This window comes from Ranitomeya imitator, chromosome 3 (genome assembly GCF_032444005.1).
Source record: "Ranitomeya imitator isolate aRanImi1 chromosome 3, aRanImi1.pri, whole genome shotgun sequence".
NCBI lineage: Eukaryota > Metazoa > Chordata > Amphibia > Anura > Dendrobatidae > Ranitomeya > Ranitomeya imitator.
Window position 1 is genome coordinate 780,975,442 of NC_091284.1, and position 16,541 is coordinate 780,991,982.

Below are 16,541 nucleotides of genomic sequence, written 5' to 3' on the forward strand. Positions count from 1 at the left end.
AGGAATCCGCAGGTGAAATCCGCACAAAAAACACTGGCTATACGCGGTAAATCCGCAGGTAAAACGCAGTGCCTTTTACCCGCGGATTTTTCAAAAATGGTGCGGAAATATCTCACACGAATCCGCAACGTTGGCACATAGCCTTAGGGTTAGGGTTGTGATTAGGGTTAGGGGTGTGTTGGGGTTAGGGTTAGGGGTGTGTTGGGGTTAGGGGTGTGTTGGGGTCAGGGTTGTGGTTAGGGGTGTGTTGGGGTTAGGGTTGTGATTAGGGTTATGGCTACAGTTGGGATTAGGGTTAGGGGTGTGTTGGGGTTAGTGTTGGAGGTAGAATTGAGGGGTTTCCACTGTTTAGGCACATCAGGGGGTCTCCAAACGCAACATGGCGCCACCATTCATTCCAGCCAATCTTGTATTCAAAAAGTCAAATGGTGCTCCCTCACTTCCGAGCCTCGACGTGCGCCCAAACAGTGGTTTACCCCCTCATATGGGGTATCAGTGTACTCAGGACAAACTGCGCAACAATTACTGGGGTCCAATTTCTCCTGTTACCCTTGAGAAAATAAAAAATTGCTTGCTAAAACATCATTTTTGAGGAAAGAAAAATGATTTTTTATTTTCACGGCTCTGCGTTGGTAAACGTCTGTGAAGCACTTGGGGGTTCAAAGTGCTCACCACATATCTAGATAAGTTCCTTTGGGGGTCTAGTTTCCAAAATGGGGTCACTTGTGGGGGGTTTCTACTGTTTAGGCACACCAGGGGCTCTGCAAACGCAACGTGACGTCCACAGACCATTCCATCAAAGTCTGCATTTCAAAAGTCACTACTTCCCTTCTGAGCCCCGACGTGTGCCCAAACAGTGGTTTACCCCCACACATCGGGTATCAGCGTACTCAGGAGAAACTGGACAACAACTTTTGGGGTCCAATTTCTCCTGTAACCCTTGGGAAAATAAAAAATTCTGGGCTAAAAATTTATTTTTGAGGAAAGAAAACGTATTTATTATTTTCACGGCTCTGCGTTATAAACTTCAGTAAAGCACTTGGGGGTTGAAAGCGCTCACCACATATCTACATAAGTTCCTTTGGGGGTCTAGTTTCCAAAATGGGGTCACTTGTGGGGGGTTTCTACTGTTTAGGCACACCAGGGGCTCTGTAAACGCAACGTGACGCCCGCAGACCATTCCATCAAAGTCTGCATTTCAAAAGTCACTACTTCCCTTCTGAGCACCCACGTGTGCCCAAACAGTGGTTTACCCCCACATGGGGTATCAGCTTACTCAGGAGAAACTGGACAACAACTTTTGTGGTCCAATTTCTCCTGTAACCCTTGGGAAAATAAAAAATTCTGGGCTAAAAAATTATTTTTGAGGAAAGAAAACGTATTTATTATTTTCACGGCTCTGCGTTATAAACTTCTGTGAAGCACTTGGGGGTTGAAAGTGCTCACCACATATCTAGATAATTTCATTTCGGGGTCTAGTTTTCGAAATGGGGTCACTTGTGGGGGGTTTCTACTGTTTAGTCACATCAGGGGCTCTGCAAACGCAACGTGACGCCCATAGAGCATTCCATCAAAGTCTGTATTTCAAAACGTCACTACTTCCCTTCTGAGCCCCCACGTGTGCCCAAACAGTGGTTTACCCCCACACATGGGGTATCGGCGTACTCAGGAGAAACTGGACAACAACTTTTGTGGTCCAATTTCTCCTGTAACCCTTGGGAAAATAAAAAATTCTGGGCTAAAAAATTATTTTTGAGGAAAGAAAACGTATTTATTATTTTCACGGCTCTGCGTTATAAACTTCTGTGAAGCACTTGGGGGTTGAAAGTGCTCACCACATATCTAGAGAATTTCATTTCGGGGTCTAGTTTTCGAAATGGGGTCACTTGTGGGGGGTTTCTACTGTTTAGTCACATCAGGGGCTCTGCAAACGCAACGTGACGCCCACAGACCATTCCATCAAAGTCTGTATTTCAAAACGTCACTACTTCAATTCCGAGCCCCGGCAAGTGCCCAAATAATAGTTTACCCCCACATATGGGGTATCACCGTACTCAGGAGAAACTGGACAACAAATATTGGGGTCAAATTTCTCCTGTTACCCTTGGGAAAATTAAAAAATTCTGGGCTAAAAAATTATTTTTGAGGAAAGAAAACGTATTTATTATTTTCACTGCTCTGTGTTATGAACTTCTGTGAAGCACTTGGGGGTTCAAAGTGCTCACCTCACATCTAGATAAGTTCCTTTCGGGGTCTAGTTTCCAAAATGGGGTCACTTGTGGGGGGTTTCTACTGTTTAGCCACATCAGGGGCTCTGCAAACGCAACGTGACGCCCGCAGAGCATTCCATCAAAGTCTGCATTTCAAAACGTCACTACTTCACTTCCGAGCCCCAGAATGTGCCTAAACAGTGGTTTACCCCCACATATGGGGTATCAGCGTACTCAGGAGAAACTGGACAACAACTTTTGGGGTCAAATTTCTCCTGTTACCCTTGGGAAAATAAAAAATTGCGGGCTAAAAAATCATTTTTGAGAAAAGAAATTTTTTATTTTATTTTCATGGCTCTGCGTTATAAACTTCTGTGAAGCACTTGAGGGTTCAAAGTGCTCACCACACATCTAGATTAGTTCCTTTGGGGGTCTAGTTTCCAAAATGGGGCCATTTGTGGGGGATCTCCAATGTTTAGGCACACAGGGGCTCTCCAAACGCGACATGGTGTCCGCTAATGATTGGAGCTAATTTTCCATTTAAAAAGCCAAATGGCGTGCCTTCCCTTCTGAGCCCTGCCGTGCGCCCAAACAGTGGTTTACCCCCACATATGGGGTATCTGCGTACTCAGGACAAACTGGACAACAACATTTGTGGTCCAATTTCTCCTATTACCATTGGCAAAATAGGAAATTCCAGGCTAAAAAATCATTTTTGAGAAAAGAAAAATTATTTTTTATTTTCATGGCTCTGCATTATAAACTTCTGTGAAGCACCTGGGGGTTTAAAGTGCTCAGTATGCATCTAGATAAGTTCCTTGGGGGGTCTAGTTTCCAAAATGGGGTCACTTGTGGGGAAGCTCCATTGCATAGGCACACAGGGGCGCTCCAAATGCGACATGGTGTCCGCTAACAATTGGAGCTAATTTTCCATTCAAAAAGTCAAAAGGCGCGCCTTCCCTTCCGAGCCCTGCCTTGTGCCCAAACAGTGGTTTACCCCCACATGTGAGGTATCGGTGTACTCAGGAGAAATTGACAAACAAATTTTAGGATCCATTTTATCCTGTTGTCCATGTGAAAATGAAAAAATTGAGTCTAAAAGAATTTTTTTGTGAAAAAAAGTACTCTTTCATTTTTACGGATCAATTTGTGAAGCACCTGAGGGTTTAAAGGGCTCACTATGCATCTAAATAAGTTCCTTGGGGCGTCCAGTTTCCAAAATGGGGTCACTTGTGGGGGAGCTCCAATTTTTAGGCACACGGGGGCTCTCCAAACGTGACATGGTGTCCGCTAAAGAGTGCAGCCAATTTTTCATTCAAAAAGTCAAATGGCGCTCCTTCCCTTCCAAGCCCTGCCGTGCGCCCAAACAGTGGTTTACCCCCACAAATGAGGTATCAGCGTACTCAGGACAAATTGGACAACAACTTTCGTTGTTCAGTTTCTCTTTTTACCATTGGGAAAATAAAAAAATTGTTGCTGAAAGATCATTTTTGTGACTAAAAAGTTAAATGTTCATTTTTTTCCTTCCATGTTGCTTCTGCTGCTGTGAAGCACCTGAAGGGTTAATAAACTTCTGGAATGTGGTTTTGTGCACCTTGAGGGGTGCAGTTTTTAGAATGGTGTCACTTTTGGGTATTCTCAGCCATATAGACCCCTCAAACTGACTTCAAATGTGAGGTGGTCCCTAAAAAAAATGGTTTTGTAAATTTCGTTGTAAAAATGAGAAATCGCTGGTCAAATTTTAACCCTTATAACTTCCTAGCAAAAAAAAATTTTGTTTCCAAAATTGTGCTGATGTAAAGTAGACGTGTGGGAAATGTTATTAACTACGGTATTTTGTGTCACATAACTCTCTGGTTTAACAGAATAAAAATTCAAAATGTGAAAATTGCCAAATTTTCAAAATTTTCACCAAATTTCCGTTTTTATCACAAATAAACACAGAATTTATTGACCTAAATTTACCACTAACATGAAGCCCAATATGTCACGAAAAAACAATCTCAGAACCGCTAGGATCCGTTGAAGCGTTCCCGAGTTATTACCTCATAAAGGGACACTGGTCAGAATTGCAAAAAACGGCAAGGTCTTTAAGGTCAAAATAGGCTGGGTCATGAAGGGGTTAAGCAGTGATTGCGTACATAAAGGCTCCTATACACATAAGACTAAAGACAACGGAGTAGATCGATATGGACGGAATAAGCCGACAGTCTAAATAATGGAGAGATATGGGTTGGCAGATTGAACTTAATGCCCAACCAACCCATACTCGGGGGGAGCTGAGAAAGATAATGGCCAAATGAGATCGCATGTGTATTACCAGCCTAACAGCGCTACGCTGACAGGCAAACTAAGAAGTTATGTTACTGGCAGACCTAGGGGCTTTTGCAAGGCCTTCAGCTGCCATATTAACCAGGCAGAAGGGGAGGCAAGCTAATGTACTGATAGATCTCAGGGACCCCCACTGACCCAGAGAAATACCCCCAAGGATCAAAAAATTATTACATCCTAGCGATAAGCTTAAGGAAATGCCCCCTTTAAGGGCACATTGGCACAGTTCTGCTTTAGCAGATGGTGTAACTTTTTATCCTTCTACTTGGCATCAATATAAAAGAAAATTTTAAAAAAAAAGTTGTTTTGCGACTTCTCATTTATATTCGTTATGTTGTTCTCGTGTGAAAGAACATCTGCCTCGAAGAGGACAATGAACAAACAAACAATCCTAGTGAACCGTTAGCCCTTCTACACAGTCCGCGATGACAACACATAACACGAAAATGCAGAGTAAGAGGCATTATGAGAAAGTGGGGGATGGGAGAGCACTGGATTTCTCACCAAAACAACCATCAACTTTAAGATTAGCGATGAGTGACCGTGCTGGGATAGGGGGTTATCCGCCATGCTCGGGTGCTGACCGAGTGACTTCGGCGTGCTGGAATACTATGTTCGAGTCCCCGTGATTGCATGTTTCGCGGCTGTTTGACAGCCACAACACATGCCGGGATTGCCTGCATGCTGCAGCCCACTTGACCACTGCAGACAATCACTCTGCCCAGTAACTCAAGCAGTCACTGAATCTGAGGAGGGCGAGTATAGTTGTATTTCTTACTTTTATCACCTGTAAGAATATGGGCAATTTAAATTTTATCCCAAAACAGTCCCTTTAAAGTCAGTGCAGCAAGACCGAGACAGACAATCTATCCCTTAGAACGCAATATATCACTCCATTAACAGAAAGTAATTTGGGAACCTGTCCTTGGAATTGAGGGCATCCCTTTGGTTGGATCACCACCAATTTACCGCTTATACCGTGGATAAGTAATAAATGTATTTAGTGAGAAAACCCCTGTGAATCACAAGAATGTATCTAGTGTGCAGCGGAATAACTTAGGCATTGGACAGAGGAGAAAACTACATAGAGTTCAAAATATGTTTAATACAAGATATATTGGCAGAGACCCTGATTCCAGTGATTTTTCATTTGATGGTCACCATTTTCTCTGCTGCAGGTCTAGCAGTTCTCTGAATGCTGAGCTGTGTATAACTCCGCCCACATCCCTGATTGGCAGCTTTCGGTGTACACTGTGCATTGACAGAAAGATGCCAATCAGTGGTGAGGGCGGAGTTACACAGAGTAGGAGGACTAGGAGGCACAAGGCAGCTAGTCCTGTGGTGATAATCTCCTGCTCATTAGACAGTGATTTTATTGAAACAGTAACAGTGATATATCGCTGGAATCAGGGTCTTGGCCCCTACCTTATGCTTCTCTCAGATTACATGGTAGAAAACTGATGAGAGATTCCCTTTAATTGTTTAAAATGGGGCAGTGTTTGATGTAGTTTTTTTAATTATAGCAAGGAGTGGATACAATGGGAATTGGAAGTATAAAAGAAGGACTTCTCCCTCCTGCTATATCGATTTCTGGCATTTGCACAAAAAAACTGCGTTAAATACTGAATGTGTGATTTAAAGAGTTATTTTTCAGATTAAGCTGCCATGCTACGAATATTGGTATACCAATCTCACTAGAGGACTAAGAGCTTTCTCTTTGAGCCTTTCTGCTTTTTTTTCCCTCTAGACCCATGACCCTCCTGCACTAAATAGAATTTTAGCAGATGTACGGTAGTTTGATTCTTCAATGCGGACAGATCTGTAGACAGATTTGAGCAGTTCTCACTGCAGACAGATCTGTAGACAGATTTGAGCAGTTCTCACTGCAGACAGATAGGTAGACAGATTTGAGCAGTTTTTGAAGTTGAACGTTCATTGCTGGTAGACAAAATGTGACAAGAAAGCATTTTATTCTTAATCAGATGCATTAAAGTTTCTTACCTTCACTTCTACTAATGACTCAGAGAAAAAAAAAAGTCTAGTTGCTATTTAAACTCAATAAGGGAGGAAAGTATACAGGAAAAGCTGCTACTTAATGGCTTCCTTTAAAAGAAACAAAAATACCTGCATCGAAACTGCGCTGAGTGAACTACGTCTGACGGGGGATGTATATAAAGTCCAGACTGCTCTTACCAGTCACATGTTGGTAGCGAGTCCGCCCCAGCATCGAATGCATAGCATGGCCCATTTCGTGGAAGAGATTTTCCATCATAGCGGGGGTTAGCAGCGTCGGAGAGCTCTTGGTCGACTGTGGGAAATTCAGCATTAAGACGACCACAGGAAGCTGATATTCTCCATCTTCTTTCAGCCTCCCGCCACGTATGGTGAAGTGACAGTCCTGGTGTAGATACATCATAGTTATATACCACTGCAGATATCTCCGCCATCATTAGAAATCGGTTACCATCATGGAAACTAAATTAAAGCCAGCAGAGCTGAAGAATACCACCACCACAGCCTCATACTACGGGGTCTACGGCTGAAAGCTGCATGGTGGACATGAGAAGACCACGCAAGTCTGCTATTAGGCTATGTTCAGATTAGCGTTTCCCGACGCTGCGTCGGGCGACGCAGCGGCGACGCACGCGTCATGCGCCCCTATGTTTAACATGGGGGACGCATGCGTTTTTCTTGTTGCGTTTTCCGACACGTGCGTCGTTTTTGACGCTAGCGTCGGACGCAAGAAAATGCAACAAGTTGCATTTTTCTTGCGTCCGATTTTCGTCAAAAAACGACGCACGCGTCGCAAAACGCAGCGTTATTGCGTGCGTTTGCACGCGTTTTTTCGTGCGTCGTGCCGCCGACGCAGCGGCGCGCAACGCTAATCTGAACGTAGTCTCAGAAAATATTGAAGCTATGCCAACATAGCAGACACATATCCTATAGATTTTCCATAAAAAACGTGGCCTGGTCATTGACAAACTTGGCTTGGTCACTAATAACCAAACTCTCACACGATTATCTTGTAGCGTAAATTACCCTACGACCCTTGGGCCCAATTCACACATTCAGTATTTGGTCAGTTTTTTTTACCTCAGTATTTGTAAGCCAAAACCAGGAGTGGAGCAATCAGAGGAAAAGTATAATAGAAACATATGCACCACTTCTGCATTTATCACCCACTCCTGGTTTTGGCTTACAAATACTGAGGTAAAAAACTCATAAAAACTTAATGTGTAAACGTGGCCTAGGTACACTACTACTAAAGCAGACCACGTGCACACGTTCAGTATTTTACCTCAGTATTTGTAGCCAAAATCAGGAATGGAACAATCAGAGAAAAAGTATAATAGAAACATATCACCACTTCTGCATTTATCACCCACTCCTGGTTTTGGCTACAAATACTGAGGTAAAATACTGACCAAATACTGAACATGTGAATGTGGCCTTCACCTTTTGTACAGATGACATGTCATTGTTGTCTCATGTATTGTGACGTTCCCTAATCCATTGGTTTTTTTGCTGTGGATTGTGGCCAGAATAATTTATTTGCATTGGTAGTGACATCTTGGACCCATGGATTGTCGCTAGGCCCCGAACAAAGGATTTTACACACAGATCTGTGGCCTTCTAGTTATAGGGATTGGTAGGGATCCCAGACACCAGATACTTATTGACTAGTGATGAGCGAACGTGCTGGGATAAGGTGTTATCCTCCATGCTCAGGTGCTAACCCAGTGTCTTGGGTGTGCTCGAATAATATGTTCGAGTCCCCGCGGCTTGTGGCTCTTCGACATCCGCAACACATGTAGGGATTGAGGTTTGTTAGGCAGTCCCCAAACATATTATTCGAGCACGCCGAAGACACTCGGTTAGCACCCGAGCATGCTCAGATAACACCTTATCCCAGCACGTTCGCTCATCACTACTATGGACATTGACGGCACACTGAGCCGCACGTCACCAACATTTACCGTAGAGTCGCCTTTGTAATTGCAGTCATGCTGTGTCTTTCACACAATTTACCTGTGGGGGTTTTTCTGCACGGTGAAAAAAGTCACAATAAATGTAACCCAAAAGGCCTTCACTTTCATGCACCACGGCCTAAAAAAAAAAAAAAGAAAAAGAAGAAAGGAATTTTTTAAGATGTTTTATTAAAAAAATTAAAAAGGTCCCTCAAAATTGGCAAAAAAAAATAATATTCAAAGAAACTTGTAGTCTTATAACAAAAATAAATTTTCAATGGCTGCTTCCTCCAGCTACTGAGGTCCCATTATGGGACTATGGCAGATAATGTGGACACATCTGGGTGGTGCCAAAATCGGCCATTATGGTCAGATGACATCTCAATAGACGTGAAGTCGGGGTATTGTTATAGAGGGACACAGTGATGGTTCTAAGAAAAGAAGTCCTAGAAGGTGTCCGTCACCACGGCTGATCCACCGCTCAGAGGAGATGATGTGGAAGCTCTGGCATCCTGTATAGATGTAATTAATAAGGAGATCATCTGTGCGATGTCATCATGTCCTAATAGCTGGGGGAGTAGCTGGACGTCGCTAACGCTTCGTTTTTCAACCTTCCACAGATACGAGACAAATTACCAGTTTCCGGACGTCTTCTGTCCAAACCTCTCCCTTCTCCAGTTGCTCAGAATACAGAGAAATGCCAAGAAGTTGGTTAAAAAGCGAATTTAATCCTTCCATGCAGGCACCAAGGGAGAAAAAAGGGGAGTACAAGCTGGGCTCTATGTTATACCTAAGGGGGACAGAAAAATGAAAACTGGGTGAATCTAAAGAATAGAAGCAACCGAGTCGTCATCAATACATGTAAAATAACGAAAACAATGCTAGCTGTGGAGAGAGAAGCCAATCCATACAGGGTGTATATACAGGGGCTTCTCACAAAGTTAGAATATCATCAAAAAGTTAATTTATTTCAGTTCTTCAATACAAAAAGTGAAATTCATATTATATAGAGTCATTACAGACAGAGTGATCTATTTCAAGTGTTTATTTCTGTTAATGTTGATGATTATGGCTTACAGCCAAGGAAAACCCAAGAGTCATTATCTCAGTAAATTAGAATACTTTACAACACCAGCTTGAAAAAATGATTTTAAAATCCGAAATGTTGGCCTACTGAAATGTATGTTTAGTAAATGCACTCAATACTTGGTCGGGCTCCTTATTACTGCATCAATGCGGCGTAGCATGGAGGAGATCAGCCTGTGGCACTGCTGAGGTGTTATGGAAGCCCAGGTTGCTTTGATAGCAGCCTTCAGCTCATCTGCATTGTTGGGTCTGGTGTCTCTCATCTCCCTCTTCACAATACCCCATAGATTCTCTATGGGGTTAAGGTCAGGTGAGTTTGCTGCCAATCAAGCACAGTGATACTGTTGTTTGTAAACCAGGTATTGGTAATTTTGGCAGTGTGGACAGGGGCCAAGTCCTGCTGGAGAATTAAATTTCCATCTCCAAAAAGCTTGTCCGCAGAGGGAAGAATTAAGTGCTTTAAAATCTCCTGGTAGATGGCTGCGCTGACTTTGGTCTTAATAAAACCCAGTGGACCTACACCAGCAGATGACATGGCTCCCCAAACCATCACTGATTGTGGAACCTTCAAGCAGCTTGGATTGTGGCCTCTCCACTCTTCCTCCAGACTCTGGGACCTTAATTTCCAAATGAAATGCAAAATATACTTTCATCTGAAAACATCACCTTGGACCACTGACAACAGTCCAGTTCTTTTTCTCCTTTGCCCAGGTACAACACTTCTGGCGCTGTCTATTGGTCATGAGTGACACAAGGAATGCGACACTTGTAGTCCATGTCCTGGATACTTCTGTGTGTGGTGGCTCTTGAAGCAATGACTACAGCAGCAGTCCACTCCTTGTGAATCTCCCCAAAATTTTTGAATGGCCTCTTCTTAATCCTTTCAAGACTGCGGTTATTCCAGTTGCTTGTGCACCTTTTTCTACCACACTTTTTCCTTCCACTCATATTTCCATTAATATGCTTGGATACAGCACTCTGTGAACAGCCGGCTTCTTTATCAATGACCTTTTGTGGCTTACCATCCTTGTGGAGTGTGTCAGTGACTGCCTTCTAGACATCTGTCAAGTCAGCAGTCTTCCCCATGATTGTGGAGCTACTGAAACAGACTAAGGGACCTTTTTAAAATGCTTAGGAAGCCTTTGCAGTTGTTTTTTGTTAATTATTCTAACTTTCTGAGATAATAACTTTTGGGTTTTCATTGACTGTAAGCCATAATCATCAACAATAACAAAAATAAACACTCGAAATAGACCACTCTGCTTGTAATGACTCTATATAATACATGAGTTACACTTTTTGTATTGAAGAACAGAAATAAATTAGCTTTTTGATGACATTCTAATTTTATGAGAAGCGCCAGTATATATTTATATCATATACACCGTATATACTCGAGTAAGCTGAGATTTTCAGCTGAAAGTGTCCCTCTCGGGTTATACTCGAGTCATTGTCCCAGGGGGTCGGCGGGGGAGCGGCAGCTGTCCATCATACTCACCTGCTCTCGGTGCGTCTCTGCATGTCCCTGCTTCTCCGGCGCCCGCTGCTCTTCCTGTGTTCAGCGGTCACGTGGTACCGCTCATTAAAGTAATGAATATGGACGCGAGTTCACTCCCATAGGGGTGGAGCGCATATTCATTACTTTAATGAGCGGTACCAGTGACCGCTGGACACAGGAAAAAGCTGCCGGCGCCATCGCATCGGAGAATCAGGGACCGCGCCAGGAGGATGAGTATAATGGGGTAGGTGAGCCATGCGATATTCACCTGTCCCCGTTCCACCGCCGGGCGCCGCTGTGTATTCTGCGTCCTCTGGCTGTGACGTTCAGGTCAGAGGGCGCGATGACGTGTTTAGTGTGTGTGCCGCCCTCTGCCTGAACAATCACTGCAAAGCGACGGAAGACAGAGCGGCGCGTGGCGGTGGAACAGGGACAGGTGAATATTGCAAGTGGCGGTGTCACCGCCTGCTCGGGACAAGAGGTTAGTATGTCATTTTTTTTTTTAATCGCAGCAGTAGCATATGGGGCAAATGTTGCTATGGAGCATCTTATGGAGCCATAATCAACCTTTGTGCAGCATTATATGGGGCATATTTTATTATGGAGCATCTTATGGGGCCCATCATGAACTGTATGGAGCATTATATGGGGCTCCTGATTCAATATGGATATTCAAAAACACTAAGGCTATGTGCACACTTTGCGGATTGGGGTGCAGAATTTTCTGCACAAAATCTACATCTCCAGGCAGAAAACACAGGTGCAGATTTGATGCGTTTTTTTAATGCGGATTTCATGCGTTTTTTACCCCTGCGGATTTCTATAATGGAAGGGTGCAGAAACGCTGCAGATCCGCACAAAAGAAGTGACATGCTCCTTCTTTTGATCTGCAGCGTTGTCCATGCGGAATTTTCCGTACCATTAGCGCAGAATTTTTTTTTTTCCTATTGTATTACATTGTACTGTAAATTACTTTGCGGATCTGCAGCGTTTCCGCGTGGAAAAAACGCTGCGGATCCGCAGTAAATCCGCATCGTGTGCACATAGCCTAAACCTACTGATGTCTCAATCAATTTTACTTTTATTGGTATCTATTTTGATTTTTGAAATTTACCAGTAGCCGCTGCATTTCCCACCCTAGACTTATACTCGAGTCAATAAGTTTTCCCAGTTTTTTGTGGCAAAATTAGGGGTCTTGGCTTATACTCGGGTCGGCTTATACTCGAGTATATACGGTATATGTATATATATATATATATATATATATATATATATATATATAAAAATATATATATAAATAAATATATATATATATATACGTATCATCCATAGTGGCTGTATACAGTGGGAAAGATAAGTATTTGATACATTACCTGGATTGGCTGGACCATCATTGTAAATACATCATTGTAAATACACACCTGTACTTTGCATCTCCCCCACCTCATTGTAGATTGTAAGCTCTCATGAGCAGGGTCGTCTTATTTTGCTTTAATTATTGTATTGTTAACGTTGTTACATATGACTGTTGTGTTTGAAACTGTTAAACTGTAAAGCGCTGCGGAATATGTTGGCGCTATATAAATAAAGTTAATAATTATTATTATTACACTGCCGATTTTGCAAGTTTTCCACCTACAAAGAATGGAGAAGTCTATCACTTTTATCGCAGTTACACTTCACATGTGAGAGACAGAATCTAAAAATAATAAAACAGAAAATCACATTGTATGATTTTTAAATACCGTAATTATATTGCATTTTATTGTTTGAATCAGGTATTTGATTTCCTACCAACCAGCAAGAATTCTGTCTCTCACAGACCTGTTAGTTATTGTTTAAGAAGCCCTCCTACTCTGCACTCATTACCTGTATTAATTGCACCTTTTTGGACTTCTTACCTGTATAAAAGACACCTGTCCACACACTCAATCAATCAATCACACTCCAACCTCTCCACCATGACCAAGACCAAAGAGCTGTCTAAGGACACCGGGGACAAAATTGTAGACCTGCACAAGGCTGATATGGGCTACAGGACAATAGGCAAGCAGCTTGGTGAGAAGGCAACAACTGTTGGCACAAATATTAGAAAATGGAAGAAACACAAAATGACCGTCAATCTTCCTCGGTTTAGGGCTCTTTGAAAGATCTTGCCTCGAGGGGTAAGGATGATTCTGAGAAAGGTCAGGAATCAGCCCAGTACTACAAAGGAGGTCCGGGTCAATTACCTGAAGAGAGCTGGGACCCACAGTCTCAAACATTACTATTAGTAACACACTACGCAGTCATGGATTAAAATCCTGCAGAGCACGCAAGGTCCCCTCTGCTCACACCAACACATGTCCAGGCCTATTTGAAGCCTATTTGGATAATCCAGAGGAGGCATGGGAGAAGGTCATGATGGTCAGATGAGACCAAAATAAAACTTTTTGGTATCAACTCCATTCGCCGTGTTTGGAGGAAGTAGAAGGATCAGTACAACCCCAAGAACACCAACCCAACCATGAAGCCTGGTGGGGGAAACATTAACCTTTGGGGGTGCTTTTCTGAAAAGGGGTCAAGACCACTGCACCGCATTGATGGGGGGGATGGATGAGGTCATGTATAGCAAGATTCTGGCCAACAACCTCCTTCCCTCAGTAAGACCATTGAAGATGGGTCGTGGCTGGGTCCTCCAGCATGACAATGACAAGAAATACACAGCCAGGACACCTAAGGAGTGGCTACGTAAAAAAACATTTCAAGGTCCTGGAGTGGGCTAGCCAGTCTCCAGACCTGAAGCCAATAGAAAATCTTTGGAAGGAACTGAAACTCTATGTTGCCCAGTGACAGCCCCGCCACCTGAAAGTTCAGAAGAAGATCTGTATGGAGGAGTGTGTGCAAACTTGGTCAAGAACTACAAGAAACATCTGACCTCTGTAATTGCAAACAAAGGTTTCTGTACCAAATAATAAGTTCTGTTTTTCTGTTGTATCAAATACTTATTTCATGCAACAAAAGGTCAATTAATAATGTAAAAATCATACAAAGAGATTTTGGGGATTTTCTTTTTCTTTTTAAGATTCTGTCTCTCACAGGTGAAGTCTCCATTCTTTTATAGGTGGGAAAACTTGCAAAATTGGCAGTGTATCAAATACTATATATATATACACACAGTTATATGAAAAAGTTTGGGCACCCCTATTAATCTTAAGCTTAATGTTTCATAAAAATTGTTTTTTTTTACAACAGCTGTTTCAGTTTCATATATCTAATAACTGTTGGACACAGTAATGTTTCTGCCTTGAAATGAGGTTTATTGTACTAACAGAAAATGTGCAATCTGCATTCAAACAAAATTTGACAGGTGCATAAGTATGGGCACCCTTATCATTTTCTTGTTTTAAATACTCCTACCTACTTTTTACTAACTTACTAAAGTACCTTTTTTGGTTTTCTAACCTCACTGAGCTTTGAACTTCATAGCCAAATGTATGCAATCATGAGAAAAGCTACTTAAACTGGCCACTTGCAAGTTGTTCTCCTGTTTGAATCTCCTCTGAAGTGTGGCATCATGGGCTCCTCAAAACAACTGTCAAATGATCTGAAAACAAAGATTATTCAACATAGTTATTCAGGGGAAGGATACAAAAAGCTGTCTCAGAGATTTAACCTGTCAATTTCCACTGTGAGGAACATAGTAAGGAAATGGAAGAACACAGGTACAGTTCTTGTTAAGGCCAGAAGTGGCAGGCCAAGAAAAACATCAGAAAGGCAGAGAAGAAGAATGGTGAGATCAGTCAAGGACAATCCTCAGACCACCTCCAGAGAGCTACAGCATCAATTTGCTGCAGATGATGTCACTGTGCATCGGTCAACAATACAACGCACCTTGCACAAGGAGAAGCTGTATGGGAGAGTGATACGAAAGAAGCCGTTTCTGCAAGCATGCCACAAACAGAGTCAGGTGAGGCATGCAAAAGCACATTTGGAGAAGCCAATTTCTTTTTAGAAGAAGGTCCTGTCGACTGATGAAACCAAGATTGAGTTGTTTGGTCATACAAAAAGGCGTTATGCATGGCGGCCAAAAAACACAGAATTCCAAGAAAAACACTTGCTACCCACAGTAAAATTTGGTGGAGGTTCCATCATGCTTTGGGGCTGTGTGGCCAATGCCGGCACCGGGAATCTTGTTAAAGCTGAGGGACGAATGGATTCCTCTCAGTATCAGCAGATTCTTGACAATAATGTTCATGAATCAGTGACAAAGTTGAAGTTACGCAGGGGATGGATCTTTCAGCAAGACAATGATCCAAAACACCGCTCCAAATCTACTCAGGCATTCATGCAGAGGAACAATTACACTGTTCTGGAATGGCCATCCCAGTCCCCAGACCTGAACATCATTGAACATCTGAGGGATCATTTGAAGAGGGCTGTCCATGCTCGGCGACTATCAAACTTAACTGAACTGGAATTGTTTTGTAAAGAGGAATGATCAAAAATACCTTCATCCAGGATCCAGGAACTCATTAAAAGCTACAGGAAGCGACTAGAGGCTGTTATTTTTGCAAAAGGAGGATCTACTAAATATTAATGTCACTTTTCTGGTGGGGTGCCCATACTTATGCACCTGTCAAATTTTGTTTGAATGCAGATTGCACATTTTCTGTTAGTACAATAAACCTCATTTCAAGGCAGAAACATTACTGTGTCCAACACTTATTAGATATATGAAACTGAAATAGCTGTTGCAAAAAAAACAATTTTTATAAAACATTAAGCTTAAGATTATATACACACATACACAGTGCACTCCCATGACCGCTGATATATACCCTCAGATAACATATTACTACTGCTGCTACTCTGGGATGTCCGGGAATCCAGAAGTTGATGAAAAACTCTAGTTTCCAGGTCATTTCTCTTCTTTTATTTTAGGATTAAATGGCGCTTAATTGTGTTCATTTGGTCTGAATCTTCCGTCCATCGCATCACTTCAAACGTGTTTTCTCTCTCGCTGAGCTAATGTGGCTCATGTGCCTCTGATTAACTTGCCATCGGTAGGCCAACTCTCAGCGCCCGTAATAGAAGGATCCCCCCTGATTGTCATAAAAATTACAGCCAGCCCGTTATATAAGCTTCTGGTTGGTAAAAAAAAAAAAGAAAAAAAAAATTCCCCAGAACCACAAGATGTTTGACATCTGCTTCTTACAAAACTTTTCAGCTGCTGCCAGGAACACAGATCTATTCTCCCCTCCCGATTTTGCGAGCGCAGAAGTCGACAATCACAAAAGGTCAAGTCAAACTTTAAAGGCGACCATACGAATTTAGTCAATGATGGTTTTGTATCATGGGGAGGGTTGGGGGACAATCCGGGTCACTAGTCGGAATGGTTTTGTGAAATGTAAAAAAAAAAAAGCAGAAAGAATGAAATGCAGGCAACATCTGTGCAGAGAAATCTGG

General features: G+C 42.5%; 1 protein-coding gene across 1 annotated transcript in view; it reads right to left on the reverse strand.

Annotated features, from left to right (window-relative positions):
* MIPEP (mitochondrial intermediate peptidase) overlaps positions 1 to 16,541 on the reverse strand; it is a 123,733-nt gene that overhangs the window by 59,441 nt on the left and 47,751 nt on the right. The window contains exons 11-13 of the mRNA XM_069759123.1: positions 9,146 to 9,299; positions 8,571 to 8,648; positions 6,735 to 6,939 (exon numbers count right to left, since the gene is read on the reverse strand). Of these exons, the coding sequence (XP_069615224.1) occupies positions 6,735 to 6,939; positions 8,571 to 8,648; positions 9,146 to 9,299 (437 nt within the window). The remainder of the gene's footprint in view (positions 1 to 6,734; positions 6,940 to 8,570; positions 8,649 to 9,145; positions 9,300 to 16,541) is intronic.